At 42.3% G+C, this 16,412-nt stretch overlaps 1 protein-coding gene across 1 annotated transcript in view; it reads right to left on the bottom strand.

The window, feature by feature from the left end:
- Window positions 1-1,952: 1,952 nt before the first annotated feature.
- ME2 (malic enzyme 2, NAD(+)-dependent, mitochondrial) overlaps window positions 1,953-16,412 on the bottom strand; it is a 27,004-nt gene continuing 12,544 nt past the window's right edge. The window contains exons 4-15 of the mRNA XM_009323067.1: window positions 15,289-15,364; window positions 14,382-14,543; window positions 13,760-13,863; window positions 13,305-13,414; window positions 13,097-13,194; window positions 11,936-12,049; window positions 11,729-11,843; window positions 10,445-10,587; window positions 6,345-6,447; window positions 5,644-5,714; window positions 4,839-4,937; window positions 1,953-4,459 (exon numbers count right to left, since the gene is read on the bottom strand). Of these exons, the coding sequence (XP_009321342.1) occupies window positions 4,310-4,459; window positions 4,839-4,937; window positions 5,644-5,714; window positions 6,345-6,447; window positions 10,445-10,587; window positions 11,729-11,843; window positions 11,936-12,049; window positions 13,097-13,194; window positions 13,305-13,414; window positions 13,760-13,863; window positions 14,382-14,543; window positions 15,289-15,364 (1,345 nt within the window). The 3' untranslated portion in view covers window positions 1,953-4,309. The remainder of the gene's footprint in view (window positions 4,460-4,838; window positions 4,938-5,643; window positions 5,715-6,344; window positions 6,448-10,444; window positions 10,588-11,728; window positions 11,844-11,935; window positions 12,050-13,096; window positions 13,195-13,304; window positions 13,415-13,759; window positions 13,864-14,381; window positions 14,544-15,288; window positions 15,365-16,412) is intronic.

Below are 16,412 nucleotides of genomic sequence, written 5' to 3' on the forward strand. Positions count from 1 at the left end.
CAGGAGTAGCACTTATAGCTGAGACAGAACGGGAGTCCAAACTGTACTGTTCTTACAGTCCGATCTGACAGTCTCGTAAATGCCTTTATCCGAATGACAGAGGTGCTCAAACCTGCACCTTCGAAGTCAAGAAGACCCGGCGCAAATGAAAGAAGACAACTCGGATTTACGTAGGCCCAGAGTCAGCTGAACTAAAATTCACAGTTGTAGCTGTACAACAGAGATCCCCACTCTCCCACAGGAGTAGTCACTAAATAGGGCCGCTAAATGATACACCTTTTAGTTTTTCATTATCTTCACAGTTACCACCAGAGGAATGTGACAAAGGGTTACTTTACCCGCTCCTGCAAAACGGCATGCTGGAAAAAAAACAACCAAACAGTAGAAAGACACACACCTACCACAGGAAACTTGTTCAACACTGATCTGGCACGTGAAGTGTCGCTTTGTTTTACACTTGGAAGACAAACACAACATCATGAAACATCACTGTTCACAAACGTAACCAAGAACTTATGCGAGGAGCCACATTTGCGTTTTAAAATCTGTCAGACACATTATTTTATTAGTCTTCCTCTACATGTCAATTGTTGGCATGCGGGCATACGCTTCAGGAACACACAAACCTTCGTAACATCTTTGAACAAGATCACACCTATTTCATAACAAAAGGCTGCGCTCCCTTAGCTACCTTTCTTCTCCTCCCCTAGGCATTTCTATATATCGCTGCCAAGAGGCTCAGTCCAGCTCCTGTTGATTTTAAGGAAGCAAGTCTTGGGCCAGTCCTCGAAAAGACCGAGCTACTGACCTCAGTGGGAGTCTCTGATCCTTTCAGAAGCGTTCTGTACATCCAGAATAGTATCCTCACAGAAGAGACATGAAAGACAGACTTCTATACCATTCAGAGGGCAAAAGTCACCAGGCTGTGTGAAGAGCTAGAACACTAGTCATCCTTTAGGTGACAGTATAAGCTTAACTTACGCTATGTAGCATTACAAAACGCATCTTCTGCACACCGCATAAGAGAATTTTCTGTATAGATAAAGATCGGTAAATGCTTTTGAATAAGCCAGCAAATAGAAAAAAATCAGGTTAAGTAGAATATGAAAAAGGATACTGTGGTTCCTCACTAAGCGGCAAGATTAGCGGTTGTAATTAATTCAAAGATTAATTAGATCTGAAGAATACACAAACCCAAAGATAAATCTATATATTTTATAAAAAAAAAATAAATCTGAAAAAGATGAAAGGGAGAGTGAAATGCACTTAAAACTTTGCGAGCTGACATGTTACCTGTTGCTAACGGAAAACAATGGCTATACATTAAAGGTAAAATTCCACCCTGTCTATATTGCAAGCTATAGATGATCCACAGAACCTGATTAAACAATGTCCACGGGTGCGTATGCATAGATGAAATCTGACCAGTACCACTTAGCTGCCGGACCTGGGACAGGTCACAGAGACACAGTCAGGCCTTCTCTACTCTAGAGCTCCGACACATCTCCAGCCCCATCAGGGCAGGGCTGTATTGTAACTGGAGCCTCTGAGTCGGTTAAAGACTGTGTTTTTTTCCTCACCTGTGCAGTGGGATTTCCAGAAAAATCATGCTGGAACATTTGTATTTGGGAAAACCCCACTGCTGGCCAGTTCTGAACAATGCCTCTTGGCATCTGCTTAAAGACAGCAGGGAGCCCGTGCCAGGAAGGGAAAGGACTGCACTTCACGAAACAGGCATCTTGCCTCGGCCTGACAGCAACCGCTGTGAATTTCCTGCACCGTAGCTCCCTTTGGGAACCGAAACCACTCTTGCCCAAAGCAAGACTCCCGCTGCACGCAGGTAATGCTATTTTCCCCAAGCGCCAGGTTTTCCTGAGTACTATCAATGCCCACTGATTACGAACCATGACTGCACTTCTTGCCTGAAAAAAAAAATAACCAGACTGAATACATGGATGCAGATCTTTATTTTGTAAGACAGAGTTACGATTACGGACCGACTGCCCTGCCTCTGTGATCATTCTCAGCCGGGACACAAGATCAGTGCATGGGATATTTTTGTAACTCGTCTGCCTAATCAGTATGTTAGCAGAAGTGAGGAAGTGTGCGTTCCCAATGTACTTGAATCTAATGATGCAGAACTCCACTGACACACTGCAACAGGCTTCAGCTAGAGTTGAATTTTCAGAAGGTAAAAATAATTTGTACACTAAATAAATAATTTTTCAGTAAGATCACGAATTTAAATACAATAAAAACCAGGCATAGCAAAAATAGATGAAAAAAACATTCTCTGTAAAAACATCATATGTGTGTGTTGGTCTTTTTTGTACATACACTTACATACACAAATTGCAAACCACGTACGTTGCCCGACTTGGCAATGTAGCATTTCGAGCCCCACCAGACAGCACTTTACCACAGTTTGAATACGCGGTCTTTTCCCCCCCATCACTATTTTCTGTGTTTATATAATCAGTCTTCTTTCCCCACTTAGGTAAAGCCTTCCCAAAGTTTACTGTTCTTTTTATCTAATACATGAACATAATCTTAAAATCAGATACTAGGTAGCGAGCAACAGAGACCATGTCCAGGGGGGTACAGCGATTATTTTCCTGTTCTATTTTGGACCTATTCTGTGGAGACTGCATTTTCCAGTATAAATGAGGATATGAGAGAGGTGCTTGCCATGGGTAAATCCCAAGCAAGCTTTACTTCATTTCTTTGGGTTCCGGCTTCAAGTTTGGCAGTATAGCCCTTTTACATCTATTTGTTTATTTTTGTCCTTTTTTGCCTTGATGCAGCAAACTATGGAACAGCACATTATCTTTATTTCTGTTCCTGACATACCATTGTTCTTGTTCCGGAGACCAGGTTTAGAGAAGTCACAGACTGTAACTATCACTGTGTGTCCTTGCCTGCTAATAAAAAGTAATGGAGGGCACTCAAACCTGCTAAGAACAAAATGAAAAGGAATGCACATTGTGGTATCTGTATCAAATGTGCAGTACCACTCATCACAAGGAAAAATTCAACTCGCCATTTTGGTTTTTACACAAAAAAACTGACAAATTAAACCTGTAAACGGAGCGAGGAAGATGAAGTGATCAACTTAGAGCTTCAGAGCATTAGATCTTTTGAGTCCTGTATTCAAACTGAACTGAATATACTGGGCTGAGACCACCAGAAACGTTCAGTCAAACTTCTGTAAATGTGCGTGTCGATAGCTGCCTGTAACGCTTTCTGTTTCAGCTTCACCGGCTGTGGGTGGGGGCTTTGTTCGAAGTGGCAAGTGAGTCCACTTAGGAGTTTTTCAGTCAGCGATGTCATGAAAACATCACACACAAGTCTTTTTGTGAGAACAAGGGTATGCAAGGGAGAAAACAATTTAGCTTAGAAGAAACAGAACCTTGAAAAAATTAACAAATTAAACAAAAATCCTTTGGTACATCACCTTGGAGTCCACTGCAGAAAATCTCCTTGTAAAATCTCTCAAAGATTTCCATAAATTACTTCAGATCCTGCTTTTATGTGATAAGACTTATTATGCAACAGCATAGCTTTGTTTTTAAAAGCTGTTAAGTCATTAATATTATTTTCTGGCTTTCCAAGGATAATTTTAACTAGTTCACATTCTTCCTGATAATGGATTTCACACAACGATGAAGACACGAAATACAAACATCGCTGCAGCTTCCATATGTGCACACCATGCTGCTCCTCAAAGCACTCTGTTTCAGAGAAACAGAGCAGCCAATGCCACGAGGAAGTCTGGACATGGGCGTCTTTAAACGTCAGCCAAAACAGAAAGCCCATTAGACTGTTAAATTTGTCTTAAGCTGTCTTTTTTTTTTTTGACAAATGCTCTCTGGTGATGTCATAGATAATGCAGTGTGACAACACTCGGACAATTAGAAGACTGATTATTAAAAGCAGAAATAAATCATCCTGGAAATCAGCAGTGATGAGAGAGCTATAGTTCATCAAACGCATGCAGCTAAAACATCATTAATGGAATTCTTTAGTGTGGTGCGGGTTCTAAGCTAGAAATGCAATGTCATTATTTAAATTAATTTTGGAGAGCTCTCTCATTCCTGTGACGGATGCCATCATCCATACAGTTTATCAGGTACTTGGGTGAGTGGAGAGAAATCTACATCAAGTGAAAAACAGGGTAGAAGGAAAAAAAAAGACAACAAAATGAGCGAAAATAAATTACAGGACTCAAAGATCATGATTTAAATTGGTCTGAAAAAGGGATCCCTGCAGAGTAGAAGATACTGCCTGAGGAGTGCGATCTTCTGATACATTAGTGAACCTTAGATTCAGGCCAGTCATACACATCTGGCATGAAGGATTCGTATTCGTAGGTCCAAACCTTTGATCGAATGTAACGGTTCTTGTCTGCAGGTTCAGGGTAATGGAAAGCCATGTTGTTTGCGTACAAAAATTCCATAACCTGAAAAGTTAAATCACCATGCAGTTTGTGCCTTTTACGACATTCACATAACATCCACGCCTCCGCTGCAATATGTTTAGGGCTCACAAACTGGATAAAGACAAACACCAAAGTCTTTTTACAATTCCTGAATGCCTTACCAGGGATCTGAAATCTTAATTTCGTGAATCAAAGGACCATAATTTTGGCCCACCATCACTGCCAGACTGAAGCATCCAGCAAACCCAAGATTTTTATAAGTGGCTCTTATTAAAGGCACAAAGAACTGGCTATTTTGTGCCCAAGCACCTAGTGTTCAAGGGTCACACTGTGCAATTCAGCAAGTTAATGCACACATAAAACACTTTTAGTACAGTCCGCTTTTATGCTTCATACTCACCTTGACAGCAATATAAATAGAAACTTCCCTGATATTAGACAGTGGAGGATAAAGTCTTCCTTGTGCAAGTTCTTCATCGGTCAACTGTTCTGTCAACGCCTGAGTTAGAAAAACAAACAAGTTCTATTTACTGCACCCCAAATGGGATCAATAACATGTTAAAAACACTTGGGAGAAAGAAGTTGCTGTGTTCTTACTACTAGAGTGCTCCCAAAGCACTAGAATAAGGCAGCCAAAATCTCAAAAATCCTAAAGATCAACCCTGCCATCTGTGCCCGTATCAGCAAAGTCCGCTTGTAAGCATTTAGCAAAGTAAGATCCTGGGTTTTTTGGAGGCTGAACTACCCATAACCATGGAAGCTGTAAGAACACAACATGCCTGCAGAACTGTTTGGCCAGTTGATGCACTGGCTACTCGATGTGGTAGGTGCTCCTGCTCCAGAGCGGAAAGGCAGGAGAGGATGGGAGCCTGGGGGCCACGTGCAGCCCTGACCACACCGCCAGCTCTGGAACCCAGAGCAGGGCAGGAGGAGGAGGCAGGCCTGCTGCCAGACTTACGAGGCTGGGAGGCAATTTACACATGGACAGATTTCCTATTTGGGTGTTTGGATGAAAAAAATTAAACCGAAGCTGGTATTTTTCACAATTTTGTTTGATCAAAATCCATTTTTTTCCCGTTGGGGAGGGATAAAACCAACAGAAATCAAACAGGAAACCATAGAGTTTCAGCAAGATTTGAGAAATTGCCCATCATGTCATCCACCATCATGTCAGAAGCCACAGCCTACTCTGCTTCCACACTTACCTTAGCAGCCTCTAGGAAAACCTTATCACTAATATGTCGAACACTGCTGAGGATCACAGCGAGAGCCACGCCTACAATAAAATTATTGCCAATTAGGGCCACATCATTTTAAAATATGCAGCCTGCTGCCGAGAAGCTGCGAGTCATCTAGAATGTTATTTTTAAAAATCTTCCCATAGCTTTCTACACACATTCGCAAAACTATTACCATGTGTGCTAGTCATTTACCGTAATAGGTGGCTTTTGACAAGGGGTTGGAGCTTCGCAGCTCAGGGAGAAAAGGGAGAGAAAGGGAAAGGCAGAGAAATATCCCTAGTGCTTCTTTTGTACCCTCACTTGTGCAGGCATAACTTCAAGAGGAGCGTTATCGACACTTATTTTCTCCTTCCCCCCCCAAAACAAGCAGAAGAACCCATAAGGCAGAAGCTTTCAAAGCCTTTAGTAACACCCTTTTGTTTTCTTAGAAATATCCAGTTGGGTGAGCTCACTGTGTGCATGTCGCATACGTAGCTGCACATGCCTAACATCCATCCTTAACTGATATTCTTTCGTTCATTCTTCTGATTGAGTTCTCAGCTTTAAATGCTGGTAACACCTCTTCATGCTGCTTCACTAACTGTGCCTAGTGTAGCAAGGGAACCCAAGAAGAGCTGCTAATAGCCTAGTCTTAAGGATTAAGAGAAGACAATTTTATTTATTACCTGGAAAAATATAAGCATTGTTTCCTTGGCCTGGTTTGAAGGTTCTTCCATCTTTCAGAGTCACCAGCTCAAAGGGACTGCCACTGGCAAACAAGCAACGGCCCTGTTAAACGGAGGAATAATCACAGTCAGGCAGCTTCTAAAGAGCCAACGGTATGGAGCAATACAGTCATTATGAAATACAGGGACACCGGAGTCCTACAGCCAGCTCTAGGACTGAGTCAGGAAGGTACTCGAGCACACAGCCAAATGCAAAAAGGCAAACGGCCCTACTGAATGCAACTGGATTCAAGCACATGCTTAAATCCCTTGCTGACTCAATTTCTACAATCCCAGAATGACAACAACCAAACCCACCCTTTCCAGTCAGGCCTGGAAGAGATACAAGCATCAGTAAGCATCTGCATGTTTCTGCAGCTGCACAACATGCGATGTTTCTGCAGCAAACATCTGGAAAGCAAAAGAGGCAAGCATACGCATTGAATTGTGCAACTTTAAGGAATGGAAGCAATCTATTTATTTTACCATTCATTGTTCTTTAAGACAGCAATGCCTTAGAGGAACTACTCACACACAAAATAAAGTACTTGTGTGTTAACCATTATTATAACCATAACCATCTATCAGGAACCATGGCCACAAGCCAGGACCCACCGCAGTAGGGACTGTACAAAGACAGCTGAATAATGGCCACTTCCAAAAGGAGACTGAAATAGAAGTACGGTAACAAAAGGTCACTTGTTTACTGATGGGCGGGAGGGTGAAGGGAGGGACTGCTATATCATACTTCTATTGCTGAGAGCTCCGAGAAGAGTGAATAGTGCAGTTCGCTTATCCTTCCTTTGAAAAGGATTTTAATTAGCACGAAGTATTAAAACAAATCCAGAGTTTGGAGCGTGAAATATACCCTCCAGATAAACAACCCTTTCCTCAAGCAGTAAAACCCCTGTAAGCAAAAAAATCTTGACTTTCTTTTGAGTAACAGGTTTAATAACGTTACTTTAAAATATTTAAAGCTCCCCAGGACCACTACATTTGAGAACAAATTACCAAAGAAGCTAAAGACTCGGGAACTATGTTTGAATGTTAGGGCATACCCATGACCATAGCCTTTTTGTGTAGGGAGCAAAACATACGGATGTATTTGAGGACAGGACCAAAAGACAATCATAGAATCATAGAATCATTAAGGTTGGAAGAGACCTCCAAGATCATCGAGTCCAACCGTCAACCCAACACCCCCATGCCCACTAAACCATGTCCCTCAGCGCCTCATCTACCCGTCTTTTAAATACTTCCAGGGATGGTGACTCAACCACTTCCCTGGGCAGCCTCTTCCAGTGTTTAACCACTCTTTCAGTATAGAAATTTCTCCTGATGTCCAATCTAAACCTCCCCTGGTGCAACTTGAGGCCGTTTCCTCTCGTCCTATGGCTTGTTACTTGGGAGAAGAGACCAACACCCACCTTGCTACAACCTCCTTTCAGGGAGTTGTGGAGAGCGATGAGGTCTCCCCTCAGCCTCCTTTTCTCCAGGCTAAACAACCCCAGTTCCCTCAGCCGCTCCTCATCAGACTTGTTCTCCAGACCCCTCACCAGCCTCGTTGCCCTTCTCTGGACACGTTCCAACATCTCAACATCCTTCTTGTAGTGAGGGGCCCAAAACTGAACACAGTATTTGAGGTGCGGCCTCACCAGTGCTGAGTACAGGGGCACGATCACTTCCCTACTACAATGAAAATTAAAACACAACAGAAGCCCACACAATACACAGTGGCAGAGGGCACTGTGTCAGGCTTTTTGCAGGTGCCATCTAGTGGAAAAAGAATAAGGAATAAAAGGTTAGCGATGATACCTTCGCTTCCTTACTGACTTCCTAGTTTAGCCTAAGATTTCACACCAGCCAGGATTAGGCTATTCCCGAGGCCAGGAGACACATGGGGCTGACAGCTCTGATCCCTAGTGGCCTGACAAACTTTGTTAGTTAAACAACAAAGTAACGTCAGAGAGGATTTTGTAGGTAATTACTGTATCTTGAAGGGAAAATATCATACATTTTCAAGGGCAAACTATGGGTAAACTGAGTACATTTCAGAGAGCTAAAGAGCATGATGAAAACAAACATTAGATATGGAGAAAGGTCTAAAGAGCCAGAAACATTACAAAATTCATTAATAAGGACTGGAACAAAATTACACCTGTTCATTTACTGACAAGTAATACTTAATGGTCCAAATAACCCATCTATAAATAATAACTTATGGAAAATCATGAATAAAAGGACATATGGATCCAATACAGGAAAAAAGCCAAAGATCCTCTCTCCATTTGGCACAAACTTTTTAAATAGCACTATGCTCACACAGCTACTGCAGTGAAGACATGTTACCACAGCTGAACCTAACCAGCACTGTCTTGCTTCTGCATCTGATAGCGACAACTACCCTGAGGTCCAACTCCTTGGGACTCAACACACAGCCATGGGGAAAAAGTGAGCCTCTTCCCTTAAAACGTCTATTGCTCTGCTGATATTCTGTAAAAAGTGCATGCAAAAATTAGGCTGATTCTCCCTCTAATAGTGCTGCTGGCCTCCTTCAGCCATCAGAGATGCCAGTAGTTTTTACATTTATTTATGCCAGCTAAAGGCTTGGCTGTATAACTAACTCTTGTTTACTTTCTATCCAAGATATTGGAATTTAATTTTATGTACTGAAACACTGCCCAACTCACTATTCTGGCTAATGCAATATATCTGAGAGATATTAAACCATCTTCATTTAAAAGTGTTCTCATTTACTATTAAAAGCTAAGGTCTAGATCTTGTCCAGAGGCTGTTGTTCCTGCAAATCTCTGTAGCGAGAGTTCCCTCCGAGCTGACAGGCCCAGTAACATGGAAGAGAACCTGGGTGCCAACTGGAGACGACAGAGTTCTACCCTTCCCGGTGTGAAGCTAACGCTGCTGAGGTTGTAATGCTGGAACTCAGCCACGCTAACAGTGGAAGGAAGGAGGAGTTCATAGTTCTGCATCAAGAAACAAGGAAAGATCTCCACCCACTCGTTTTCACATATGAGTCACTTGATTTGGGACTGTATTTAAAAAAAAAAAGAAAAAGAAAAAAGAAAAAAAAGAAGTCTCTTGGTGAGCCCCACCCCTGAAGTCTGCAGGTGGGCCCTGTGCACAGGGGGAGAGATCACAGCAAGCTGGAGTCTACAATGTAGAGGAGAGGCATTACCAGCCAGTTCAAAGAGTTAAAGCTAGCGCTCTGTCTGCCTGATGCTCCCACCTCCTTCCCCTCAGGCTCTCAAAGATGATTAATTTTATATAAGAAGTTGTGCAGAAGGGTAAAAGACTTGCTTCATTAAAGGCAAAACCAAGGTCTGGATGTGCTGGTGATAGTGTTATTAAGAAACCCACCTCAAAACCCCAACTTCCAAGCCGCCCCCCAAGCACCCCACAGTGTCATGGCTTTGAGGTGAGAGTGCTGGACGAGGTGCGTTTGTTCTTGGTTCACTCGTTTCAATGTTTGGTGGTGCCAGCGTACGAGCGACAGACGTCGCGAGAGGCGAACACAGGGACAGAGGGCCACCACAGGCTCCTGCACTGGAAGCACAGGTCTTCACAGGTCACTGTTAATGATACGAGTTCTGACCTGCGGTCAGTAGGAAATGACTGACTGCAAAGCAGAATTCCTGGATTGATGCGAGGACGTTACCTGCTTTAAGGCCTTTACTCACAACGTGGCAGCCACTACCTTTTACTAGTATCTATTACAATGTTAACATAAGATGTTTCTTTAAAAAACAAAATAATTAAAAAGCGGGGTGGGAAACAGTTAATTGATCAAAGCTATGAAACAGTACCTAGTGGTCATTCTTTTAAAAAGTAGTAAGAGGCTATTTTAAGCTTTGCACAATGTCATCATTTAAAAAAAAAATCAAGACTTCTTTTCAAATCACCCCCATATACTTTTGCCAGAAGACAGGAAAGATCTGTATAATTACGTCAGTAAGTCCAAGTAATAATAAAATAATTTGAGTTCTTGCATTCTTGCAGTTCTATCACTAAGTGCCAATAGATCAACATTTCTAAACGTTACATACCTCTGTTAATGTATATGCTTCCTCTGCTGTGCATTCAGCTTTCACTGTAGGGTTACTTAGTGCAAATATTATGGGTCGCTCATTGATAGAGGCCATTGCTTTGATCACATCCTGAGAGAAGAGACGTCCAGCTCCTGCAACTCCTGAAGTAATGGAAACACGTAAAAATAGAATCAATACTTGACTGCCTCAGGGCAGATGACAGCGACTGTAGATTAAGTTCATGTCACCCCTGAAGTCTCCCACTCAGAGCAAAGCATCGCAGGCTTTTCTAGCAGCAGGAGCTGGAAACCAGGCACTGTTCCGTTAGTGGCTGCTTAAAATTCTCATTTTCACAGGAACATCTAATTAATGTGTTCCCAAAGCCTATTTTACATGATTTTTTTGTATTGAACGCTTATCACTGCCCTGGATAAGCAAGTGGGAACTCCAGGTTCTTCACAGATGATTCATCCTAGCTGGATGTTAACTGTGCCATGCACGTTTCCCCGATACTGGTATCTCTGACCACACCCAAACACATCGGTACAAATACATAAAAACGGTGTACATTTGTACACCGGCTACAAACTCCAGGGTAGCTACTCAGCCAAAAAACTTTTCTTTTCCAAATAAATCACGTGCAAAGGAAATTGCAGAGTTGTACCAGGAAATATCTGTAATCCCATCCGACCTCTGCAGACAGCCACAGTTATAAATCAATACCTACATACGTCAGTGACCTAACAGGTATTGGTGATCTGCAGTATGAAACGGCTCCTTCAAGCCATGCTGCTGGCAGATTCTGGCCAGCGAAGCTGATTGGGGGAAGGAAGGTCAGAAAAAAAGAAAATTACTCAAGTTAGGGAACTCCTGTAAAGCAGAAAATGCGGTGTTTGTGACTGCTCTCTCCCTTGCTGCTTGTGTAGGGCATGTGTCTGGGAAAAAGGTTGTATTTTTGTCTTCCTGACTCTTAGTGCCCTTCATTACAGTTTCAGTTCATTGTGGCCATGCGGTTCCCGAGAACACACTCAGAGTTTTCTAAGAAAGGTCCAACACCAGCTGGACCAAGGACTAGAGGACGCAGTTAACAAGGAGCACCACAGCTGCAATGTAGGATGCACTGAGAGCTAACCTGCAGCTTAGTATATTTTCAAGCAAGAAAATTGACCTCATATTTTCATCTTATTTACACCAGCAGAAATGCAGATCACTGTTACCAACCTCCTTGGAGCCACGTTAGCAAATTAAATGCAGCAAATAACCAAATGATGGAAACACAGAAACAAAAATAACCTTACTTACCAATGATAGCTGAAGGCCGAAGTACATTCACTGCCTCTACAAATGTCTTTGGTATCTGCTCTGGAGCCTGATGCGTAAATGGTTCTTGATTGGAATCTACCTTTTGTTCTCGCCCCTACAGATAAAAAGTTGATTCTTTTTGTGAGAAGGACACGGAAAGCACTGGCTGTCTGCATTGTGGTATTTCAAGGCATGGTGCACCCCTACCTGAACCAGTAAACCGTATTTGTCAAACATCCATATTCTCCTGTAGGCTTCCTCAGCAGAAACACCGCTTTCCATCATAGCCATAACAATGAGGTTTGCAATTCCCAGGGCAGCCTTGTGGATAAAAGGACTCTGATTTTTAACAAGTCACAAAAGAGGTCTGTCATCACAAACACCACGCTGTTCAAGATCCCCACAAAAATCATTTAGTAAGTCACCTCTGAAACACAAGCAATGTTTGCCTAGACGGGGGCAGACTCCTGGGATCAACAGCATCATGTCTTCAGGCAAAACAAAGAGGCAGCTCTTCTGGGTACTGTGCCCCCATGTCTGTACCAGTTCAGCAGCCACAATAAAGCAGCCCAACCAGACAATAAGTTAGTGCTGCAGCCCTCCTGTCAAGAAACCACAGCGCAGTGCTTTGTGCCCAACTGCTTTCTGAACCTCTCTCTGCTCCCGCTGCCTGTGATAAAGGCCTTGCAGACAGAGGGCAGAAAGTGGATGCTGGAAGGCCTTCCCCCCCACATCCCTTCTCTTGGCTCGCTCTACATGCTGCTAAGTCTGGCAGGAGAAATGAGGTAGAGGGAAGTGCAGAGCAGGGCTCGGTGCTCAGGCAACAACACAACACCGGCCAATTATGGTGGTCTGGACCTTCCCCAGCTGGAGAAATTTTCAGCTAATTAAGTTATTTTGTCAGCACCACAGAAGCAATTTTGCTGATACACCAAGAAGCATGGTGCTGGTCCTGAAGCTGCTGCCCCAGTAACTAACTAGCATCTGCTGCAAACAGCCACTGATTTATCTTGCTAAGAAACCCACTGTGTACTTCTCTCCAATGCTATAAAAATAAACAAGATGTTCTTATGCCCTTTCTTACTAAATCATAAGTTTATGGCAAATTCCCCTTCAACTACACGCAAGTCCCTGATGCTTTTTTCAAGTCCATGTAAGAAAGTGAAAAACTTGAGTCCTTGCAGATGTCAAACACCTTTCAAACAATAATTTTTAAGCAAGTAGTCCCTCCTGTTAATGTATTTCAGCAGGCCTTATATAAGGAATTCTGCAATGGAATTCAGAGAATGTGAATCTCCACAAGTCCCACTGAACCAGAAAATACACAGTTAAATATCTTGTTGCTCTAGAGCTCTTAAGAGAACTCACCTCTCCTGCTCCAAGGAACAGCACTTTCTGCTCTGCAAGTGGTTTACCAGTGGCTTTCTGTGCTGCCAGCAGTCCTGCCAAGGCCACCGAAGCTGTCCCTGTAAAAGCAGTACAAATCTAAGGAGAGCTGAACAAGATCTACATGGCAGATTATGGCTTTAGGCAAGGTTTTTGCATATACATTAAGGAATATAAACAAAGGGTATACCTTGAATGTCATCATTGAAGGTACAATATTTCTCTCTGTATTTTCTTAAAAACCGAAAAGCATTGTGGTTTCCAAAGTCTTCAAATTGGATAAGGGTGTTCTGGCCATACCTACAGAACACGGCAAATACTCTTATCACTAGACACATGAAGAAAAAAAATCCTTTTAAAGCAAATCCTGCATGTAATCAATTATCTTTGGAAAGAAGATGTCCTCAGGCCTTTCACTGCTTAAAACAGTTCCATCTCCGTTCTGTGCACATTTAACAGATAACTACAAGCAGCATGTTCCAGGTCGCAGAGAAAATCACTACAGAGCCAGAAATACAGCCATGTCTCTTGACTTCTAGTCCTATCCTGATTCCTTAAATGACTGTTTCAAAGACAGTGTGTTACGGGGGGTTTTTTTGCCAGCAGTTTTGGCCATAATTCCGTGCAGAATATTCAGTGTCATACCTGTCTGTAATGGCTTCCATAAATTCATCAATTAGGTCATCATAGACCTGCGAGCGATCCCTTTTTTGGTATAGGCCCATATAAAATGGATCTTTTAAGAGTGTCTGAAAAAGAATAAATCAATGACAGCAGCAGGATGAATCATTTCTTCAAGATACTCGTTCCAGAGTTCACAGTAACACATTTCACCAAAAGATACTCCATTTATATAGCCACTGTAACTGCCTCCAGTCTATATCAATGTTCAGTAATTTCAGCTGGCACTTGAGGTTGGTGATGGCTGCTTTTAAAATGGAACAAATCAATACTGTGAACAATAAACTGCTTTAATAAATGTGATTCACATTTCCAGCTTCTTAAAGTCAGGTCAACCTGACTGTCTATTTTACAGTGTTGCAGCATTCGAATTACTTCCAAATGCACCATTTCACTGACAAATTAACTGGCGTTTTTCAACCAGTGATATGTAACTGTATAGTGAATTCCAAATTATTTTGCCTTACGTAAAATATTTGGTTTTATCTTAAATAAAAGTGCTCAAATAAAAATCTTCTCTTCTAGTACTAAGTACTCTAAATACTTTTCATAGGGATAACTTATGGCAGGCAAAGTTCAAACTCACTGCATTATCAGTTCCAACGTCGATGCACACAGGCAAGCATTTATCTGGATGTATTCCTGCACAGGCTGTATACAGACACAGTTTTCCTACTGGAATTCCCATCCCATACACACCTAGGTCTCCGAGACCCAATATTCTTTCTCCATCAGTGACGACAACAGCCTGAAAACAAAAGCAGGTGAAATTATGTATAATCACTGAAATCTATAAAGTTTAGAGCAATACCAGTTGTGTTTTTCTCCAGGCAAAAATTCAGGTATGTTTGCACAGTCAAAGAATAGATTAGAAGGACTATTTTACTTGAAGCATTAATGCTTAATGTTAGAATCTGCTTTGCTCCTTTTTCTTTGCTCAAATCCACTGCCCAAATCCTTGAAAGCTAAGTGGGAAGGATCCAAGCTGCCGTGTGAAACTGCAGCTTGTAACTTGGGTTTATGATTTCCACTTGTAAATCCAAACATCAAAAAGTTTGTGTAAGTGTCATTCACCCTTGCGGTTCTCGACCCAGCTGGGTCATACAAGATTTAACAGCAAAATCTGGGCCTCCCAACTCCCACTTCTGTGTCCTAATCTGAGGACACCTCTCCTACTGTATGTAACACAATAAGCAAGAGCAGAGGTGCATCCCCCAACACCTCCCCAAAAGGTGGAATAATGAAGTAAACGAAAGAGTTTGGCGAGTCTAGTTCTCATCATCACTGTTTACCGAAACCATAAACCTCATATTTAGGATAAAACACTGCTCTTGAAGATACGCTTTATCTTCATGAGCTGTATTTTGCCTTCATTGTCAAACAGCCAAGGATGCGTTATTTAGTATTTACATTTCCATCAAATACTAACAAATCTTAAGAAACTCAACTGCGATTAAATAACAACTAGAAAAAAAATTGTACAGTGGTAGTACCTTAACGTCATTCTCTGGCCAGTTGTTCACAATTGACCTTATATGGCCTCTGTCTGAGATAGAAATAAATAATCCTCTGAAAGAGAAATATTTTATATGTGGCAATTAGAAATTTCACCTTGCTTTGTAAAACAACGTCAAACAGTGCAATTTTCTTAAAATTGAAAGCGTTGCAATCACTGACATAAATCACTCAAAGGACAATTTCTAATACACAAGTCTATTCGGCTACTTTGACACTCTAAAATAAGAACACAGAGAAAATACTCTTCATGGTGCTACCTGGATTTTACACTACTACAGATATTCACCTTTAATACTCCTCTAGGGCAAAACACCTCTGGTGTTAGCGTCAGATGTGACAGGATCTATGCTCCCCTGTAAGGGTATGAGAAGGGAACATGATCCTAAGCCTGGCTTTACCTTAGTGAATCTCCGTTCACAACATTACACAAGGTGAGGGGAGGGAAAAGAAAGGAAAGAGAAAGACAGGGACCGAGCATACTGTCTTCTCCAAGAGCAGGAGGAGAACAATGCTTCCCACTGCTGAGTGCTCCTCCATGGGAACATCGGAAGGGAAGCAAAGGAGCAGAAAGGAGCAGAGGTGAAGAGAAGCGTCTGTATTTCTTCTGCTCGAGCAAGCCCTCTGTTGTTAGGAGGAAGGGGGGCACGAAAGGCTCAGCAGAGGTGGTAACAGATAAATTACCAACGCTTGGAAAGTGCTGGTTCTCGGAAAGAAAGGGGCACATCCTGAGTTCCAAGCCATGCTGCTGTTTCTTGTAGAGACAACTTCTAGAAGGGGACAGTTTTCAAACTGGTCTATAATACATACAGAGACGTGGAAGAGGAATGGAAGTAAGTGAGAGCTAAGAGTACATCTTTCACATCCCCTGCCCCAGATCAGGAGCAAAACCAAGAGTTTCTTACTGTCTTTATCACAGCAGCCATACTATGCAGCCGAGTCCTCATGGCAGCGAAGGATTAGCCCTTCTTTCACACAGCACTAAAGCCCTCAAGCGAGAGGGCTCTAGAAATACACTTTGAATTGCAGCGAGAGTATCATGGAAATGAGCTGAAATGACTGCCAGTCTGAACTGGTTTCTTCAACACAGAGCTAATAACCT

The sequence above is a fragment of the Pygoscelis adeliae genome, unplaced genomic scaffold, assembly GCF_000699105.1.
Source record: "Pygoscelis adeliae isolate BGI_AS28 unplaced genomic scaffold, ASM69910v1 Scaffold174, whole genome shotgun sequence".
In the NCBI taxonomy this organism is placed as follows: Eukaryota; Metazoa; Chordata; class Aves; order Sphenisciformes; family Spheniscidae; genus Pygoscelis; species Pygoscelis adeliae.